Raw genomic sequence first — 19301 nt, 5'->3', positions numbered from 1 at the left:
AAAATGCACCCAGAAGACTGTAGAATAAGGCCAGTAGCAATGGTATCTTTAGATTCACTCAACAGATATTCAATTCAACCAAACATTATGAAGTGCCTACTTAATAGCCCAGGGCTAGGATCCTTGAATATAAAAAAATTAGGTAAAATAAGATGCAAGCCATGCTCTCAATGAGCTGATAATCACTGAATGCATTGTGGATATAAATAATCACTAACATTTATAATATGACTTAGAGGTTCACAAGGCACTCTACATATATCATCCCAGTTAAATTGCATGATCACCCTGTGAACTAGAAATGATAGGCATTATTATACATTTTTTTTTACAAATAAAGAAACTGAGTCTCAGGGAGCTGAGATTACTTGGTCATGGCCAAAAAGATGTAACTATCAGGAAAAGGATATGAATCTTAACATTTCTGATTCTAGCACTCTAGCCAGTACACTATGTTCCACGTTGCAAAAAGTATAGGAAAATGTGTTCTGATAACAGATTTTTAGACCTAAAACTCTGTTGAACCTTTCACCAGATAAATATATATGCTAGCATTTGACACCATACAAGCACAGCTGTTTTCTGTGATGTGAATGCTACTAGTCACAGCTGGCTGTGCATAGGTGAACGTGAGTCAGAAATGCAAACAGTCAGTCAACAAACATTTACAAAGCACCTGTTATATGCCAGGTGCTGTGCTAAGTGCTGGGGATACAAAGAAAGGTTAAAAGATATCTTCTGCTCTCAAGGAGCTTATAATCTAATGGGGGAGACAACATGCAAATGACCATTAACAAACAAGATACATACATGATAAGCTGAAAATTATCAAGAGAAAAAAGGCATGGAATTAAGAGGGTTCAGGAGAGTTTTCCTATAGAAGATGTGATTTTAGGAAGAATTTAAAGCCAGGGAAACTAGAAGGTAGGGAGGAGAGAGAAAGTTCTAGGTATGGAGCACAGCCAGGGAAAAAGCCCAGAATTAGGAGATATCAGTGGATCATAGAGTAAATTGGGGAGGGAGGTGTTTGGTGGAAGAAGACTAGAAGAGTAGGGGTTGGGTGAATTTGAAGGATTTTGAATGCTAGAGGATTTCATATCTTATCCTAGAGGTGACAGGAAGGCATTGGAGTTTATTGGGGGGGAGGGGTTGACTTGATTAGACCTTGACTTCAGGAAGATCACTTCGACAGCTCAATAGAGGATGAACCAGAGTGGGAAGAGACTTGTGGACATAGACCTACCAGCAAAAGAATCCAATGATCCAGCCTTGAGGTAATGATTGTCTGTACCAAGGTACTGGCAGAGTCAGAGAAGAAAAGAGGGATTATTTGATATTATTGTAAAATCAACAGGTCCTGGCAACATATTAGATATGGGATCAGTGAGAGACAATGAGGAAGAAAGAATGGTTTGGGGAAAAAAGTAATGAGTTCAGTTTGGGACATAGTGAGTCTAAGATGTCTATAAGATGTCCAGTTGAGGATGTTCAACAAGCATTTGGAGAGGTGAGACTGAAAGTAAGCACAAAGGTTAGGATCAAATAAGTAGATTTGGCAGTCATCAGCATACCAATTGTAATCGAAACTATGGGAACTGCTGAGATCACCAAGCAAAACCAGTATAGAGGGAACAGACAAGAGGGCCAGGACAGAATCATGGGGGACACTCACAGTTAGTGAGTGGGTGTGACCTAGATGAAATTCCATACAAGGAGATTAAGCGGGAATAGTTAGATGAATAGGAGAATCAGTGGAAAGCAATGTCTGAAAACCGAGACAAGAATGTATCAAGGAGAAGAGACTGATCAACAGTGTAAAAAGATACAGAAAAAAAATTTAAAAAGAATGAGAATTGAGAAAATTTCATTAGATTTGGCAATTAAGAGATCATTAATAACTTTGGAGAGCAGTTTCAGTGGAAATGTGAGTTTTGAAGTTTTATCATAGAGAATTAAAAAGAGAATGAGAGGAAAAGAAGTGGAAGCACTTATTGTAGATAGCCTTCTTAAAAATTTAACCATTAAAGGCAGGAGAAATATAGGACAACAGTTAGCTTAAAAAGAAGGATTGTTGGAACAATTCTTTTTCAGAATGGGAGATACATGTGCATGTTTATAGGCAGTAGGGAATCAGACAGCAGACAAAGTGAGACTGAAGATAGTGAGAGATGAAGGAATTTTAGAGAGGAGGATCTACTACAGGAGATGGTACGGAATAGGATTATTAGAGCAGGTAGAAAGGGCTGCCTTGGAAAGGAGAAGGGCCACCTCTTTATGTGAGACAAGAGAAAGAGAATTTAGTGGTAGGTCATGTGAAATGGGGAAGGAGGAGAAGGTTTTTGTGAACGGCTTTATTTTCTTTTTCAGAAAAAAAGAAAACAAGGGAGGGGAAGCTAGGTAGGACAGTGAATAGAGCACTGGCCCTGGAGTCAGGATGACCTGAGTTCAAATCTGGTATCAGACACTTAACACTTACTAGCTGTGTGACCTTGGGCAAGTCACTTAACCCCAAATGCCCCTCCAAAAAATTGCTCCTCCTTACAAAACAAGGCAAGGTTTTCAATAAAGATGGTGAGTTGAGGAGAAGCATGGAAGGTTTGAAGAGGGATGAAAATGACTGAAAAAAGTTGCTGTGGTGAGTGGGATGGTGAGTCAATTAGGAAGGAATAAAAAGATTGCCTTGCAATAGTGAGAGAGCCATGTGAGTTTATGTAACATAAATTTAGTGGCCCCAGTCACTATGGGTTCATGATATTTCTCTGCTTCATTCAGCTGTATGTGTATAGAACTAAAGTCAGAAGATGGTGGAGTGGTCCAAGGCTTAGATAAATAGTATGATAAGGGGGCAAGGAACTCAAGAGAAGAGGACAGTGTAGAAATGGAGTGGTTCACCAAAGGATCAAGATAGGCAAAAGAACAAAAAAACTAAGTAGAACAGGGATGGATGGTGATGGACTAAAAGAGAAATGAGAGGTCAAAGGATTAAAGGTCATGGTGTGGATGAAGAAAAAGGTTTGGTGTTGTAAGGCAGAAGAAGAGACGGAATGACAATTGGTCATCAGATAGGAAATTTCTGAGTTCATCAACATGGAAATGGAATATTTGTGGGTAACAGCAAAATCAAGGGTGTGATCATTTTTGAATGTGGCTGAGTTTGGGCAAAAATAGTAGGTCCTGGAAATCAGTAAATTGAAGAATTGTTTGAAGAGACAGTGGGTGTTGGATAATCCCAAATATTAAAGCTCACAATGTCCCTGACATGATCATCATGATAGCAAAGAATAAGCAAAAACTATGTGTCAGGCTGTGGTAGGATTAAGTATAAAAGATGAAAAAAATAAAATAAAATAAAATGAAACCATAGCTCCCCCCAAGGCATTTTTTCCAACCAAGTTAAGCAAGACAAAATGAAAGGGAAAAATACATCTGTCTGTCTAAGTTCAAAATTGTTTGGATATGGAGTTTTGAAAGAAGCTAAAGATTATAATGAATAGAACTGAGAAAGGAATGCATTCCTAAAATGAAGGAATTCATTTTTGTACAAAGGACCAGAAGTGGTCAATGGAAGGTACCTTTCAGTCAATTGCAAGTGTCAGTTTGAATGACATATAGAAAGCAGCAATAGAAATGATATGAAATTTACCTGGAAAAGTAGATATGAACAATTATAAAGGGCTTTCAATTCCATAAATTTTTATTTTATTTTATTCTTCCCTACGTTACAATGAAAAGAGTTGTTAGGAGCTGGGGGAGAAGAGTTCGGGGGTGGAGTTGGATAGTGACTGCAAAATAAACCATAAACGGGATTTCTTCAGTGCTATAGTTTGGACTACATGGTCAATGGGATCCCTTCCAACTTTCAAATTCCATGATTCTGTGACCTGAAACCATATCCCAACTCTACCCTAGTTCAGCCTGTACTTTCAAATTTGACTATTCTTACTGTCTCTGGCTCATTTGCTGGTCACATTATGTTAAACACTATGAAAATGAGCCATTAAAGCTATTCAGTTCTTAATTCTGCTCCCTCACTTAACTTAGATCATATTACTGTCAATATTTCAGTCCCAGGTCAGTCTTGCTACCCCCACTGATAACCAGAACCATACATCTTCTGTATTTCCATATCATACCTTTTACATGCATGGTTTTCCTTTAATGATACATTCATTTTTAAGTCTAAGGCATTCTGCAGAGATGACCCAATTAATGAAGTTCCAGATGAAGAAACTGGCCTCTTGTATCACAGAATCAGCACTGGAAGGCGTCACAAAATCCATTAAGTCTAACCAATAAGGGAATAAGAATTCCCTCTACATTATAGCCACAAGCAGTCGTACAGCCATTGTTTGAACAACTGTTGTAATTGTGAGAGATGAATGTATCACAAAAGTACTATTGTGTCTAATATTAGACAGGAAATGGTGTATATGTCATGTATATGAGTCTTGTCTCTGACAAAATAACTCTATGACCACGGACAAGTCAAATCAAATCAATAAGTATTTCTTAAGTACTTATGTGGCAGGCACTATACTGGCAATATAAATAAATATAAATATAAATACTGGCAATGCAAATACAAGCAGAAAAAGAAAGACAGTACCTGCCCATGAGAAAATTATGTTCTGTGGGGAAAAACAATACAATAAAAGCAAGCTGGGGTAGAGGGAGGGGAGGGAGGTGAAGATGGATGTACCCAATATGGCGGCATTGTAGAGAAAGCCCAGGAGTGTCAGGAGTGTCAACAGTACAGGCTGGATAGAAAAGAAGATGTGGTTGGCCTATGACTCTTCCTCAAAATGAAAGTTCTATAGGAACTAGCCAATCAGAGGGAGAGGACTCTGGGACAAAGGCAGTTCTCATGTGTAAAGTCCAGGATCTAGTGACCTTTCATGGTAAAGAGGTTTGGGGGACATTCTTGAGATAGTCAAGGGGAAAGAGAAGAGCATCCTGGGGAGCAAAATCACTTCACCTCTCCATATCCTACAAAACTCTCTAAGAACATAAACTGCTGAAGTGTTTCCTGTCTACGTTGGTGGAGGATGTCTCCATACTAGGAAGTTTCCATACCAATAAGAATTACATAATTGAATCCAGAGGGGAAAATAACAAAGGGCCCAGAGGCGGGAAGAACACTCAAGGACTGTAAAAATAAATTAGAAAAAGGACAGTGGCGGTATTCACTCAGTTACATGTTGCATCTACTCAGTAGAGAGAAGTTCCTCAAAGAGAGGATCTAACTTTGGTATTTGTCTTTGAATCTTCATCCCTCATAAAGTAGAGAGAGAGCTAGCCTGGAAGCTGGGAACACCTGGGTTCAAAGCCTGCCTCTGATATATACTAGCTATGTGACCAAGGATAAGCCGATTATCCTCTTTCTGGTAAATCTCTCTAATAGTCTAAATTGCAGAAAAGGTGCAAACACTTTGGTAGAAGGGGTTCCCTCCCCTAGGATTTCCTTATACTAGTGAAACGATAGGCCCAATCCCCAAATCTAATACCTATCCTGGTGTCTTGCATAGAGCAGGCATTTGGCAAATGGTTATCGAATTGAATCCTGGTTGTGTAAATTGCCCTCAAGACCAGCTTTCCTTACCTGGACCCCAAAATTCCACTCTTTGCTGGCACATGGTGTTTAGTGGAAATGCAGAGAAGCATTGTAGAAGGCAAGGGAGTAGCACAAATACACAAGGGCTATCTCCTCCTCAGTGAAGAAGATAATGCCGACGTGAGGCAGGTTTGTTTGGATATAAATGATTTTCACAGCCACAGAAGAAGCTGAAGAGTCAGATTAGAAGGGGCTGGCTAAGAACTTTATGGAAACACATGAGCTGCTAATCATGAGATAGAAGGGAGAAAGAACAAAAAGAGCAAGAACTCACAGCATGAATTGGGAAGGACCATTTACCTACACTTGAAAATGACACAGTTAATCTGATAGGGGCAAGATCCAAATCTGAACAGGGGCTACCATACCAGCAAGGCACACCTTTTTCTTTGTAAGTCACTAGTGAATCAGGCTAAGCAAAGCAGATTCATTTGTTAATACAAGCCCCCAACAGATCAGGCAGTTCACCCACTTTCCAGCAGTGTGCCCTCTTTCTATATTTGCTTTCAGGTTATATCACAATTTTTTTTATGTAAGGTGCTATTTCTTAGGGCACATATTCATTGTTATACAAAGGTCTACTGTGTATGTCAGAGCTAAGGAGTACACTGGGACTTATATCCCAGCAGGAAGGAACAACCTATAGATTTGTTCATGATTTTCCTATTTATATTTGTAACCATTTCTTGTTTTGCCCTAAGCTTTTCTGTCTTTATTAAAACCATTAGTTGCTGGGGGAATTTTTGACTGAATGTGGTATTTCAAAGTGAAGAGAGGAACTTCCTTTACCAATGGAGAGCAATGCTTTCTTGGTGATTTCTGGTCTCTTGCTTTAACCTCCTCCTTACCCCCTAACTACAGATTTTCCAAAGCCTCAGCTCTGGTAAAATTTCATATCCAGAGCTACAGAACAGATAGAGGAAGAAAAACTACTTGGTTCTTTTATCTTAAAAAGAAATCACTATGCTCACTATAAGTCTGAGAGAATTGCCAGAGGCCTGAATGGTTTGATGATTGAACCAGTCTATATAATCAGGAGATAGGTGAGGCCAAACTTGAACTCAGGCCTTCCTAACCTTTTGACCAGCTCTCAGTCTACACCAGGTTGCTTCTCAAGTTCATTCGGAACTTTCAACAAATGTCCTTGTTAGGTTATAAGCTCCATGAAAGTAAGGATTTTTGTCTTATTTTTAATTGTATCTACCCACAACACCTAGCAAAGTACATGGAATAAAACAGACCTAAATATTTGATGAATCAATGAATAAAAAATGCATGTAAGTACTTACTATGTGCAAACCACTGAGATAAGTGCTGGGGATACAACAAGATAGATAAGGTTTTGGCTATAAGCAAGTCAAATTGAAAAGTCTCATGGTCCATAGAATGCAATGGCAAAGCAGATAATCGTGACTCTTTAATGCCTTTTCCATTGAGAAAATAACTCTCTTATATTGAAGCATCAGTGCTATGGACTTTGATGGCAAAAATATTTATTTTCGGACCCTTTAGTACATGTTTCTGTAGCACCTGCAGAAGAAGTTGTGTCGCCACAAGGGCTTCCCTCTCAGGATGCTAATTTCAGGCATTGTATTGGAAGCTTTGCTACTCCCAAGGCTCTTGGGTTCAGGGTCTGGAGTTGTCTCCATCTGGTTCTGAAGGGAGATGGTCACCAAGATGGTGGTAGTGTGATATGCCTGCTATTTTCTGTCTCTTGTCTCTCCCTTAATGGGCCTTGTTGCTTCAGCTAGTCTGGCCTTTGTTTGGCAGTTGGATAGCAGCTGGTGGAGGTGAGTCCCTTCTCCATAGGAGTTTCTTCCCCAGATGATAACTATGAGGATTGGGTTGGAAGTGGGTGTGGGATGCCATTCCCATGGTTCAAGTGGATAATTTTCTTTTGGTAGCAGTTGGTCAGCAATTGCCTGTGGAGGACCCCTTCTCCACAATGATTTCTCCCTTCAATTATGTCTGTGGAGCCAAGGCTAAAAGCAACTCTGATGGTTTGGGAGACGCTACTATTCCCAAGCCTCTTTGGTTCAGGTCCTGGGTTTTCTCCACTGGCATCTGAATGGAGATGGTGGTCTAGGTGTTGGTAGTGGGTTTTTTGGTATTGTTTTTTACATGTTATGTACTTCCTTCCTCTCCCTTAGATTGTTTTGTTGTTTCAGCTAGGCTGACTTGTCTGCCCTGTGGGTGGTAGTTTGGCAGAGTGAATGAAAATATGCTTGAATTTCCTAAGTATTTAGGAATTTTACTTTACTAAGAGTTCTAAAAAGCTCATTTTCTTTCAATTTTTATATGGTGACAATTATAGTCAAGATAGGAAGCATTAACTTTACAAATACCTTTCTTTATTAAAAACCCCTAATTTATAAAATTGTATTGTTTGTTCTTTTCTGCTGCTAGAAATTAGTCCATGCTAAGTAGTAAACTATAAAATGGGGGGGAGGGTTAAACTATCTGCTTTCTATGGTGTAGTATAATATTAACATTATATGATTATCCTTCTACATAGTCATATGCTTAAAGCCATATATCTGAGACCGATCTGAATATAGTCAATTTCCATCAATTCAGGTGCCATCTCCTACACGAAGCCTTCTTTTGGGGGGGACATTTTTATTTATATCTTTTGCTTACACATTATCTATATTTCCCAACATATTTTCTCTCCTCCTTCTAGAGAACCATCCCTTATAACAGGAAATAACATGAGAGGAAAGGAACAGTTCAGCAAAACTAACCAAAACATCTCCCAAATTAACCTGACTCCACATCCATTCCTCTTCCTACTGTACCATTCTGCCTTTAATGTTATATTTCCCCAGTAGGATAAAGGCTTCATTAGTCAATCAATCAACCAACCAATTACTATTTATCAAGTGTTTACTACATACCAGGTACTATGCTAAGAACTGGAGATACAAAGATAAAAGTAAAAACCTTTCTTATTTGTCTTTGTATACTCATGCCTAACACAATGCCTGGCATCAAAAAAGACACTTAATAAATGTTTCCTGAATTCATTTGAATCTGGTTCAGGACATTTGATTCAATTAAGTGGAGAGTGGTTTCATGAGGAAAACAAAAGAATAAATTATGCCAGAATTATTCCAGCTCTTGGGGATTCTAACCACTGAATGGTTTGGGATCTCAGTTCATTCTTCAATTGATATGAAGGTCTGGCTTGGTTCAGGACTAGGTCAATCTCAGAGCTGCTACAGAGGAGCCTTTGAAAAGAATTGAAGGTTAAAAATAAAATACCTAGTTTGCCACTGGCTCTGAATATGAATACATCATTCAACCTATACCTGTTTCCTCACCTTTCTATAATGATAATGATGAAATTGTCCAGGTATGAAATCTGCTTTAGAAAAAAATAAAATTTTGTTGTGTAAAGGAATGCATATGATGCCCTGACTTTAATACAAAAATAAACATGAAGTAGTGAAGTAGGACATTTCTTCTAGGGAAGGCCCATGTTGAACATGGAAACTTCAATGATAAGGCATTTGTTACCAACACTTGTATATCCTAAGCTTCAATAACACAGAACTCCCAAAATGATACCCTGAGCATATGACGTAGATGACTATGTCCTAATTGTATAATTTGTATCTCTTGTTGACTTGGTATCCCTAGATGCCTCATTTTTTTCCCTAAGTAAATTTCCTTAAGGGTTTTTGTTAGGAGTTGCTATGACCCTGATTAGTTGTCTGGCTCCCTAAGGCAGCAAGTCCCCAAACTGGAGGCCCTGAGCAACAAATTACGTAGGATGTGATTGCATGTAGCTTGCAACCTGCCTGCCTCAGGAGTTAACCAACATCAATTCTCCATCCTAATTGGGTTACCCTACAGAACTAAGAGAATTTCTACTCAAGGTCTGCTTCTTCATGACCTATCTTTATTTAGAACCTTGTCAATTCTGTTCAGCCTCACCACTCACCACAGCTTTTCGGTCATTCAAGTGTTTCATCCAGAAAATTGTCAAGAAATCACTGAGCAGAACTATGGCCATGATATTGGTAGCTGTCATTCATAAAGTATCAGAAGCTCCCACCTTATGTAGTTATCCTTCCATGCCAAAGGAAGAACAATGACACTGCTATCCAGAGTACTGAAAAAGAAAATTATGTTGATGCCAGATCACTGAATTTGGATTAGCCTTGTATATATTGTATATATTACTCGACCCCTTGGAAGACAATTGTAATTAGTTCCCATCTATGGGGGAAAAGAATTTAGGGCAGGGATTCTTAACGTGGGGTCTATGAACTCTTTAAAAAAATAATTTGAGAACTACTTCAATGTATTTAGTTTCTTTTGCAATCCTAGGGATATACATCATTTTAGACATTTAAAAAGCATTATTCTAAGAAGGGGTCCATAGGCTTCACTACACTGCACAAGGGATCCATGATGGGCGCACACACATACACACAATAACAAAACAAAATCTGCTTCGGAGGAGGGCCTTTTTAAAATTAAACCCCCTCAAAATCTTCTTTTCTCCAGACTAAATTATCCTAATCCCTTTAGCACAGCCTTCTACATTCTACCTAAAAGTCTTTGATAATTTTAATGTCTTCTGCTCTCTTTCAATCCTCCTCAACTTCTCAGGACTAGACAAAATACTTAACTAAAATCCTAACCAGTTTATAGTAGAGAGATCAGATAATCTGAAAATTCCTAAGGTTAAACTCCTATTTATAATCCTGAATGGAACCAAAGAAGCCATCTAAAAACTGACTTACTTTGAAAGGAAATAAAAATAAAACTGGAAGGAACAGATGCCCGTTAACTGGGGAATGGCTGAAAAGATTATCGTACATAATTTTGAAGGAACTCTCCTTTTCACTAAGAAACAATGATATGAAGGGATGAGAGAAGACTTCTATGAACTGTTACAAAAAATGAAATAAACAGAACAGGGAAGACAACATAGACTGGCACTATAACAACAATGAAAGCAACACAACAAGACAAAAGTACTTTGACTATTGTAATGATAAATCTTAGTTTGAGAGAAGAAACAATGGAACCCTTGTTTTCCTGGTAGAGGACTAGGTGACCACAGGAACAGCATGTAAGTTTCCTTAGGGTTTTTACCATTTAATAAGGGTATTACATCTACATAGCTGAGTATAATACAAAAATAATGTACAAATACATTCTATATGAAAAGAAAATTCCATGATGAGTCCAAAGAGAAAAGGTTATTTTCTGAGTTGACAGCTCAGTATTCTTTAGCTTAAAAGCTTGATCCATAGTGAGCAGGTAGTACAATATGCCTCTTGTGGTATCATGGAAACATAGCTTCTCAGAGTCATAAGGAATTTCAGAGGCGTTCTAGTCCATTCCATTCCTGAATAAGAATCCTGTTTAAAACCGATCGCCAAAAGATCAACTAGTTTTATCTCAAAAGTCACTGCTGAGTGGGAGAGATGGGACTACCTCCTAAATGGTCCTAATTCTTAGGAATTATTTTCTATCTTTTCAGTAAGTCTAAATTTGCCTTTTTTTTACCACCCCCCTCCAGTGTTGCTACTTCTGACATCTCAGGATAGGCAGAAAAAAGTCAAATCTTTTTTTTTTCCAATCTGACAGCCCATCAAATATGTAAAGTTAGCAAAAGGGTCTCTGTTAATTTTGGTTGTTTAGCATCACACAGTATTGTTTCTGCCTCTATAAGGGTGAATATAGGGCTAACTTCTGCTTGGGGGCTTAGTGGGTGATTAACCACCAAGAAAGAAAAAAATAAAACCAAATGAAAATCAAAGAGTTCCAAGCCTTGAATGAGCTGGGTCAGGAAAATAATGCAAAGGAAGGAGTGGGATGCTTTGAATTTTAAGTTTGCTTCATGCAAACAATCAGCCCCTCACTGTTTCAATTTATGGTAGCAGCATGTTTGCCATGCCTCACCCTTTTCCCTCCTCCTCCAACCCTTTCCTCACTTTCCCCACCACCAGCTTAAGGCAACACAGCTGCAGGCCGGGGCACTAACTACACAGAGAACACACAGTGATTGAGATTATCTAGTCTAGCATTCCATGCACATGGACACTTATAAATACTTGATGATCATGATGATACCCTGAGGACCTTGTACTTCAGAGCTACTCTGTCCTCCTTTAGAAATAACTGCTCTTTGGAAGTAAAACTTCAAGGAATGTAACACACAGTGCTGTGGAATGCTGAGTAGTCCAAGCAGCAGACAGTTCAAATCAACATGCAGCAGCCAGAGAGAAGAGAATGGGTTCTTCTCAACCAAAGACATTGTGCTTCCTATAAGGCAAGGAGTTTAGAAGCAGGGCACAATGTCTATCTATGTTTCACTGCACCTTGTATAAATTCTCCAAGTATACCTCCACAGAGTGGCCACACTAACTCTTAAACTCAACATTTCCCAATCTGCCCCTTGCAGAATCCCTCTAAGGCCTGACCACATATCTCTCCACTGTATCATCTAAAGCAGGAACCATGCTTAGACCTTATCTGCAGTTCTCAGTACCAGATAACCCTGAGTTCAGTTCTTGATTTTATTATTATCAGGACAGAAACAAAAGTGAAGCAATGAGAAGGTATAGATCCTGAGTTCAGGGTGCCAGGATTGTAAGTGTTCAGCACTCTGTTGAATTTTGAAGCTGTCCAACACTCAGGGAAGCTACTTTCAGCATTGTGTCAAGTGCCAAAAGTACACCATGTCAGCACCATGGCCAGAGACAGCAGGGAAAACTGAAAGTCTAGGCTCATCACTATGGAAAGTGACAGTGTCTAGAAGCTTTTAGTTGAGCTATATTGTACCCCTATTATGGTTATATGAGGACATGTGTATTAGGCAGTTCAAGGAAATAGAAGGCCAGACCTTGCTATTCGTATTTATAAAGGGGCTCATGTTATGGAAGCTCGTGATAGTTTTCATTGTAATTAGAAAGCAGTTCAGATCCAAGCAATCTTCTGGGGTTTTGGGGGGTTGATGAGGCTACTTTTGGGGGATGCCTAAGAGATGCTTCTACCTGAATATAACTGTGTATATTTGTATCTTGCCAGAGACATTGATCCCTTGACTTTGGATATATTTGACATGTCCCTGTTGGCTCGTGGTCAGCCTTCTTACTAAGACCTAATTGACATGGGCTAGGGTTGCATTTCAGTTATGACATTTTCTCTGATACCTCTCCAGCAACCACAGGGATTATTTGAGAGGCCCCTACTTAACAAGAATAGGTACATAGGCTAAGTGTGCTGTCATTCTATGACCTACTCCATATGGGAGGAAGAATGTTCTAATAGGTGAGTAATCTGCATAGAGGTTTGGTTTGGTTTTGCTTTATTTTGTTTTGTTCTCACTATAAATATGTATTCTAGTGAGTCAGTCGCCCAAGAAATGAAGGATATGATCTCAAAGCATGTGGAAACCAGTCATGTGAGAGAGCAGGAGAACTGAGATAGGCCACCAAGGAGAAAGGGTCAGAAATAGAACTGATCTTCATCCTGGAAGGAAAACTAGAATAAAAAGCACTCTAGATGGAAAACTAGGTCCATGAAAGGACTCTGCCAGTCTATTACATCATTCATGGGCCAAAAAAGCACCTTCAGCCTAGGCAAATAGGTGGAGGAAGTAAATTAACCACAAAGGTGGAGGAACCACTTAGACACTAAGGGCAAAACCAGCAACTACAGTGAGGGTAGGGTATACAGCAGAAAGAGAGCAGGGGTATTCTTTATCAACAGCAAGAATAAAAGGAAGATCTTCACATAGATTCTTCCAATAGGAAGTACAACAAAATATACCCAGTTAGGTAATCAAGGTATTAAACTTTGAATACCAAGCAAAGCAATAACTGACTACCTGCAAATAAATAATTTCAAATCTTTCAAGATGAAAACAATGCCATTATGAAGTAAGGAGGTGATAACACTTTTAAAAACTTTGCATTCAAACAGTGTCTTTCCTCAAACCAACTACAGAATTACACATTTCAAACTTCATATATGGTTCAAATAGCATAATGTCTGGTTTACCTGTGGAGAATCCAGGTAGCCCTGCAACTGAAGAAAGGTTCCTTTACTTTCATTTTCAAATTATGCATCAATTTAAACTTTAGGAATTTATTTTAACTCAATAGTTTATAACAATTTACAAATTCCCTTGAGGATCAAAAAGTTCCTTGGATGTTTCTAATTGCAAAATGACCTTGTAAAATCTACAATAGTCCAGTTCTATGAAAATCAAGCAACCAGTAAAATTATATCATTTTGCATTCAAAAAATTAACACGTTGCCCTCTATAAGCCTCTGCCCACCCCAAAATGTATAATATCAAAGAGTGGTCTATTCTTAGTTCTCTTTTTTAAAGTGAATTTTTGTCCCCTGTCAAAGAGATCTTAGTTTAGGGATGCAAACTATATTTGAGGGTGTAAAAGGTAAAGCATGGTAGATATGTAACTGCATTGGAATAAGAAATTCTTCTACCAAAGATTAGCAACTAGTCTGTAACAGAGGCTTTGTGAATTTTCCAAAGGACTGAGAATTTAAGTGAGTTTTATACTGATACAAATCAAGGACGTTTCAGTGGGACTTCTGGAACACAGATCTTCCTGTCTCCCAGGCAGGCTTTCTTTCTACTGAGCCATACTTGCTCTCCTGCAAATAAGTTTTTTTTTTCCTTTTTTCTTTCAACTTTTATCCTCTCTTATTTATAGTTTGTATTTAAAACTCAAACAAAATAAATATAAAATATCAGAGGAATAAAAAACTCTGCATTGAGCTAAAGTGAATGTAAACTAAACACAGAAATAACCACAAACATTAAGGTTTTCAAAAACACATTAATTCCCTCTACACACATTAGTAGTTAAGCTTTTCAGCATGCATGCTTTTGTATACAGTTGAACAAAAATGTGACTATCCATGTTCTGATAACCTTAACTTTTCTATTTCCCAGACTATGCAATTTTAATTTATTCCCAAACTGAAAACTGAATCAATATTGATCTTTGCACTTAATGCAAAAAATATGACTATTGATATTTTTAAAACTACTAACAGGTTTAGGCAGTGAGATTTCACTTGTGTATTTCACTGCCCAATCCTATTAACATTACTGTAAAAAGGATTTCCCTCTCTCTTTATATAGTATTATGCTTTCATTTCAAGTGCCCAAAAAGGCTGACTTCCACCTCTGAATAGTGCTGCACAAAGTTTATCAAATGAAGTGTACCAATCCCCGAGATTCTCAAGAAGTCTGCAGAGACCCTAAGAAAGAAGCCTTCAAACAGGAAACCCTCAGGCTTCATTTCTAAGCCAAGACAAGATATTCAACTCAAGCCTTTGAAAAGATGTCTAGAATAGAATATTAAAAAGAGAAAAGGGGTACTGGGTACAGGAGGAGAGAAAGAGCTCTGAGTTGGCCAAGTTAAATAAAAAGATTTTGGATAAGTATGTGAGTGAATATCTGTCCTCTGGCCTGGGTTTCTAATATATGTTTGTATCATAGATCATTTTGTCATTCTGGTGAAACTACTGGCTTTCTCAGGAAAAAAAATGTTTTTACAAATAATTTAAGAAAATCCTAAATTTCAGCTAAAAGTTATTTTAAAAATCTCTTTTTTACATCCAAGATCACTGATCTTCTGAAATCTATAGACTACTTGGGGAGTCTAAGGTCCTCAGGTTAAGGACTTCTATTCTAGACTATTCTGGACTCTAGGCAGTTCTCTTCTCTCTTCTAATAAACAGAAGAGACCTGTTGAGTTTGTGATTGAAATTGTGGGTTCATCTCCAGTTGAGTATATAAAATATGTATGAGCAAAAGTGGACTACCTCCAATGAAAGTATGCTCACAACACATTCCTGTGTATAACCATCCAAGTCACTTGCAAATAATAATGAAATCCAATGGATAGTCAGAACAATGACCTTTAAAAACTGTAAGGCATATCAAGTCACTCATACAGAGAAATGAGGATAATGGGGAATTTACAGCTCTTTCTCTCTCAGTTTTAGTCTCTTTAACCCTCAATTGCATGACTTCAAGAAAAGTCATCATTTTATCCTATCAATAAAGCACAATTAGTCTAGGCCTTCAAATCATAGATTTAGAAGTATAAAGACATTTAAGGTCATCTAAACCATTCCTTCTCATTTATAAAATACAGAAACAGTCACATAGAGAGATTATTTAGACTTGCCCAGAGCATATAGGTAGTTAAGTGGAAAAATCAATCCCTAAACCTAATTCTTTGTCTTCAAATCCAGGATCATGGCTCTACATTACCTATTTTAACTTTTCAAATCCTCTGAAATCTTTAATCTGCTGCTTAATTCTTCACCTAGACTCGTTTTCCCAGTAACACACAGACAACCTTCTGCAAAACCTGTTGATGCCTCTAGTTCTGAGGGTAGGAATGAGCATACTCTGGCCTAGGCTAGTAGTGTGAAAACTAAGAGGTTATTCACTTCCTGATAGCTGATAGAGTTTCCTTGTACTTTATTCCAACATCCAGTCAAATTCCTTCTAACAAAGAACCTCTCAATATTAGTCATGCTAACATTGTTTGCCCAAGAAGACTCTGCTCACTCTAGATCTTTTTCATATAAAAAAATTGGTACTGTATTAGTCACATAGGTGTCTCTAATCACATTCCTTCCCTTTAAGTCTACCTTCATTGCTGTGAATCGTGGCAATTCTTTAAAGCAGCTGGGGTCAGAAGCATTTTTGCTATTCTTTCTCTAAGTGGGTAGGGGTTGAAATCTCAAGGATTTCTCCATTGCCTCATCTTTTCAAGCATGATGTACGGTCATGAAACACAATAATCTTAGGTATCTGCTTGCATACTTACTTTATATGATTTTTTCCCATCCCCTCAGTTTTGTTTTGTATATATCTCTATTTTATTTAGTATTTTATTTTTCTTCAATTATATGTAAAAACAATTTTCAACATTCATTTTTAAAAATGAGTTCCAGATTCTTTCCCTCCCTCCCCACCCTCCTCATTGAGAAGGCAAGCAATTTGATATGTTATACATTGCCATCCTGCAAAACAAATTTCCATATTAGTCATGTTGTAAAAGAAAACACAGACTCCTCATATGAATCTCGAAGTTTTAGGTGGTAAAATGGAAAGTCAATCAGTTTTAGATACAAAGAATCTGGTTTTAATCCCCAAATCTGCCACTTATCCCATCACCTTGAAAAGTTCTGTCATCTCTGTGAGACTTACCGTGTTTCCCCGATAATAAGACACTGTCTTATTAATTTTTTTAGACAGAAAAACACCAGAGGGCTTATTTTCAGGGGAGGGCTTATTTTAATGAACATTGACAGCAATTTTAATAAACAGGTAAATGTGAACAAAAAAATGTACCTTTATTCAATAAGCAAATCACTGGGGAAGAACAGGATGACGCGCTCACTGCTGCAGCTCTGATTGGATGCAGCTCGGAGCGCAGCGTGCGTTTCACCCGGGGGAGGGGGGACGGTGCATACAGAGGGTACCGTAATGTAGCGTGTAGTGCAGGGGATCACCTTCACTACAGTAGTAATCTCAATAGGGCTTATTTTCGGGGGAGGGCTTATTTTAGAGGAATCTTACACAGTAAGGGGAGGGCTTATTTTCGGGATAGGTCTTATTATCGGGAAACACGGTAGTTCCCTCAAACATAAAGTGAGAAGGCTTGACTGGATGATGATTCCAATTATAATTGTATTATTCTCTGACCATTTGGATCTGTAAAAATCTTTTCAGGCCCATTTCTTAGTAGGGAATACATGACACCTTTGAAAGGAGCTGTGGACAGCCATTGAAACTATGTACAAAGAGATATGTTACACTATTAGAAATTCTTAAGAAAAATGATCTCTCAACACTGATCCAATGAGATATTTACATATCCAAATAGTACCCAGTCCCCATTAGTCCTAGTAAACAGGTTGAACAGTATTGATGATAACCAAAGATGAAAGCTGCTTCTACCTATGTTAGAAGCATCAAATCTGGGGTATTTCATGACACTGAAATACCAAAAATGTCTTTTTAAACGTACTTTTCATGAGTGCTCATAATGAAGTTTATAATGCTGCTACATATAAAACAGCTTATCTTCTAAGCAGGACTCCTTTAATGAATGAGAAACCTGTTGATTCCCAAAAGGCTTAAATTTGGAGATGAGGCCAGAGGTTGATATGCTGATTTGGAGTATCTGAACTGAGGGAAAAGGAGAGACTGAGAAAGAAGCCTGTTATCACAGCTAGAGAGTGAACCCCATACTATGAATCCCTCCCTGATGAGACTCCTACTAAACCATACAATAAGGTTCTTGAGGTGGTTTGATATTATAGTCAATATAGTGTTGGACTCAGAATCAGGAAGACCTGGATTTGAATCTTACCTCGTCCATTTACTAGCTATGTGTATGACCTGGGGCACGTCATTTGACCAGCCTCAGTTTTCTAATCTGCAAAATGTGAAATAACACCTACCTCCCAGAGTGGTCTTGAAGAGCAAAGATATCACTTTCAAAATTTTCTGCAAACCATAAAACACTATAAGAATGCTAGGTATTATTATGCCATCATGTGAAGATAGCAGCAGTGACATACTTGATGGTTTTTCCAGAAAAGCTTTGAGATCTGCTTTTTGATTCCCACATACCAGTCATTGTTCTAAAGTAGCCTTGGTGTCTTCACCTAATGTCAATGGTTTTCAAAAGCTAACCCAGGTGTATGCAGAAGGGTTACCCTTTTCTGGGCAGAATTGTTAGTATGCTTAGTGTTATTACAGTAATGGCTTTAACCAGTTCTCAAACCACAATCAGATGAAGTCTGTTACTGAATCAAAAAATCTACTTAGAAACTATACCATCTAATTTGGCAGTGCTTGAAGAATGGTATTGGTCAATGGAGTTACTAACATGTTTAGCCATAAACATCCATAGAGTACAGACTATATGTACTGGCACACATTGAGTCAAGCATTACCATTGGTTCTTTATGGTGAGGCACACCCCCGAATCATAATGTCTTTATACTGTATGACTGATGAAGATCTTAAAGTCAAACCATTTCAAACCAGCACTCCCTGGTTCCCAAGATATATAAAGACTGGACAGGAAAATATTCCACTGGTGCTTTAAACCACTCAGTCAGTCAATTCTTACCATGACAGAGATATGGAGTATCCTCAGTTCTTCCTCAGCTGATTCACTCTGGGGCTCTTCTGTTGGATCAAGGCCAGGAAGGCTTGGGGCACCATCTTGGTGATGGATATGGAAGAGCAGAGTGCCATTCTCCAGCCATTGCTGCCGCCAGCGCACTAGAGGGATGTCTTCTGTGTTCCCTGAGATCTCTGAAGGGCAAAAACCAAGATAAGCACTAAGAGAGGTTACAGACCTGAGCTAGTCATCTTCTTTTCTCATATTTTCTTGGGAAGCAGTATTCAGCAAAGGGGCTAAGTATTTATTGTATACCCATCCAACTAAATGCAACTCTAAATCTTGGGACAGGAGTAGGGGCCATCTTACCTAATGTAGCTAATTGGTTCTATGAAAACTGTTATTCGTTGAAACAGTACAGGAGGTCATTAGTTCAAGAGGTATATTATAGATGATAAATTAGGAGTCATATATTTGGACCATAAGAGGGTAAAATGAATCTTTCTGAGTTATGATACATAATCTATATAATT

The 19301-nt window shown here is 38.2% G+C and overlaps 1 protein-coding gene across 1 annotated transcript in view; it reads right to left on the bottom strand.

Annotated features, from left to right (window-relative positions):
* Positions 1–19301, bottom strand: part of ASTN1 (astrotactin 1) — a 472084-nt gene that overhangs the window by 280376 nt on the left and 172407 nt on the right. The window contains exon 2 of the mRNA XM_069065504.1: positions 18775–18962. Within this exon, the coding sequence (XP_068921605.1) occupies positions 18775–18962 (188 nt within the window). The remainder of the gene's footprint in view (positions 1–18774; positions 18963–19301) is intronic.

This window comes from Petaurus breviceps, unplaced genomic scaffold (genome assembly GCF_028583685.1).
Source record: "Petaurus breviceps papuanus isolate PSGF00001 unplaced genomic scaffold, PetGlider_PUasm1.0 90692, whole genome shotgun sequence".
Classification (NCBI taxonomy): domain Eukaryota; kingdom Metazoa; phylum Chordata; class Mammalia; order Diprotodontia; family Petauridae; genus Petaurus; species Petaurus breviceps.
The sequence above is the reverse complement of the archived record's forward strand: the minus strand, read 5'-3'. Positions and strand labels throughout refer to the sequence as shown.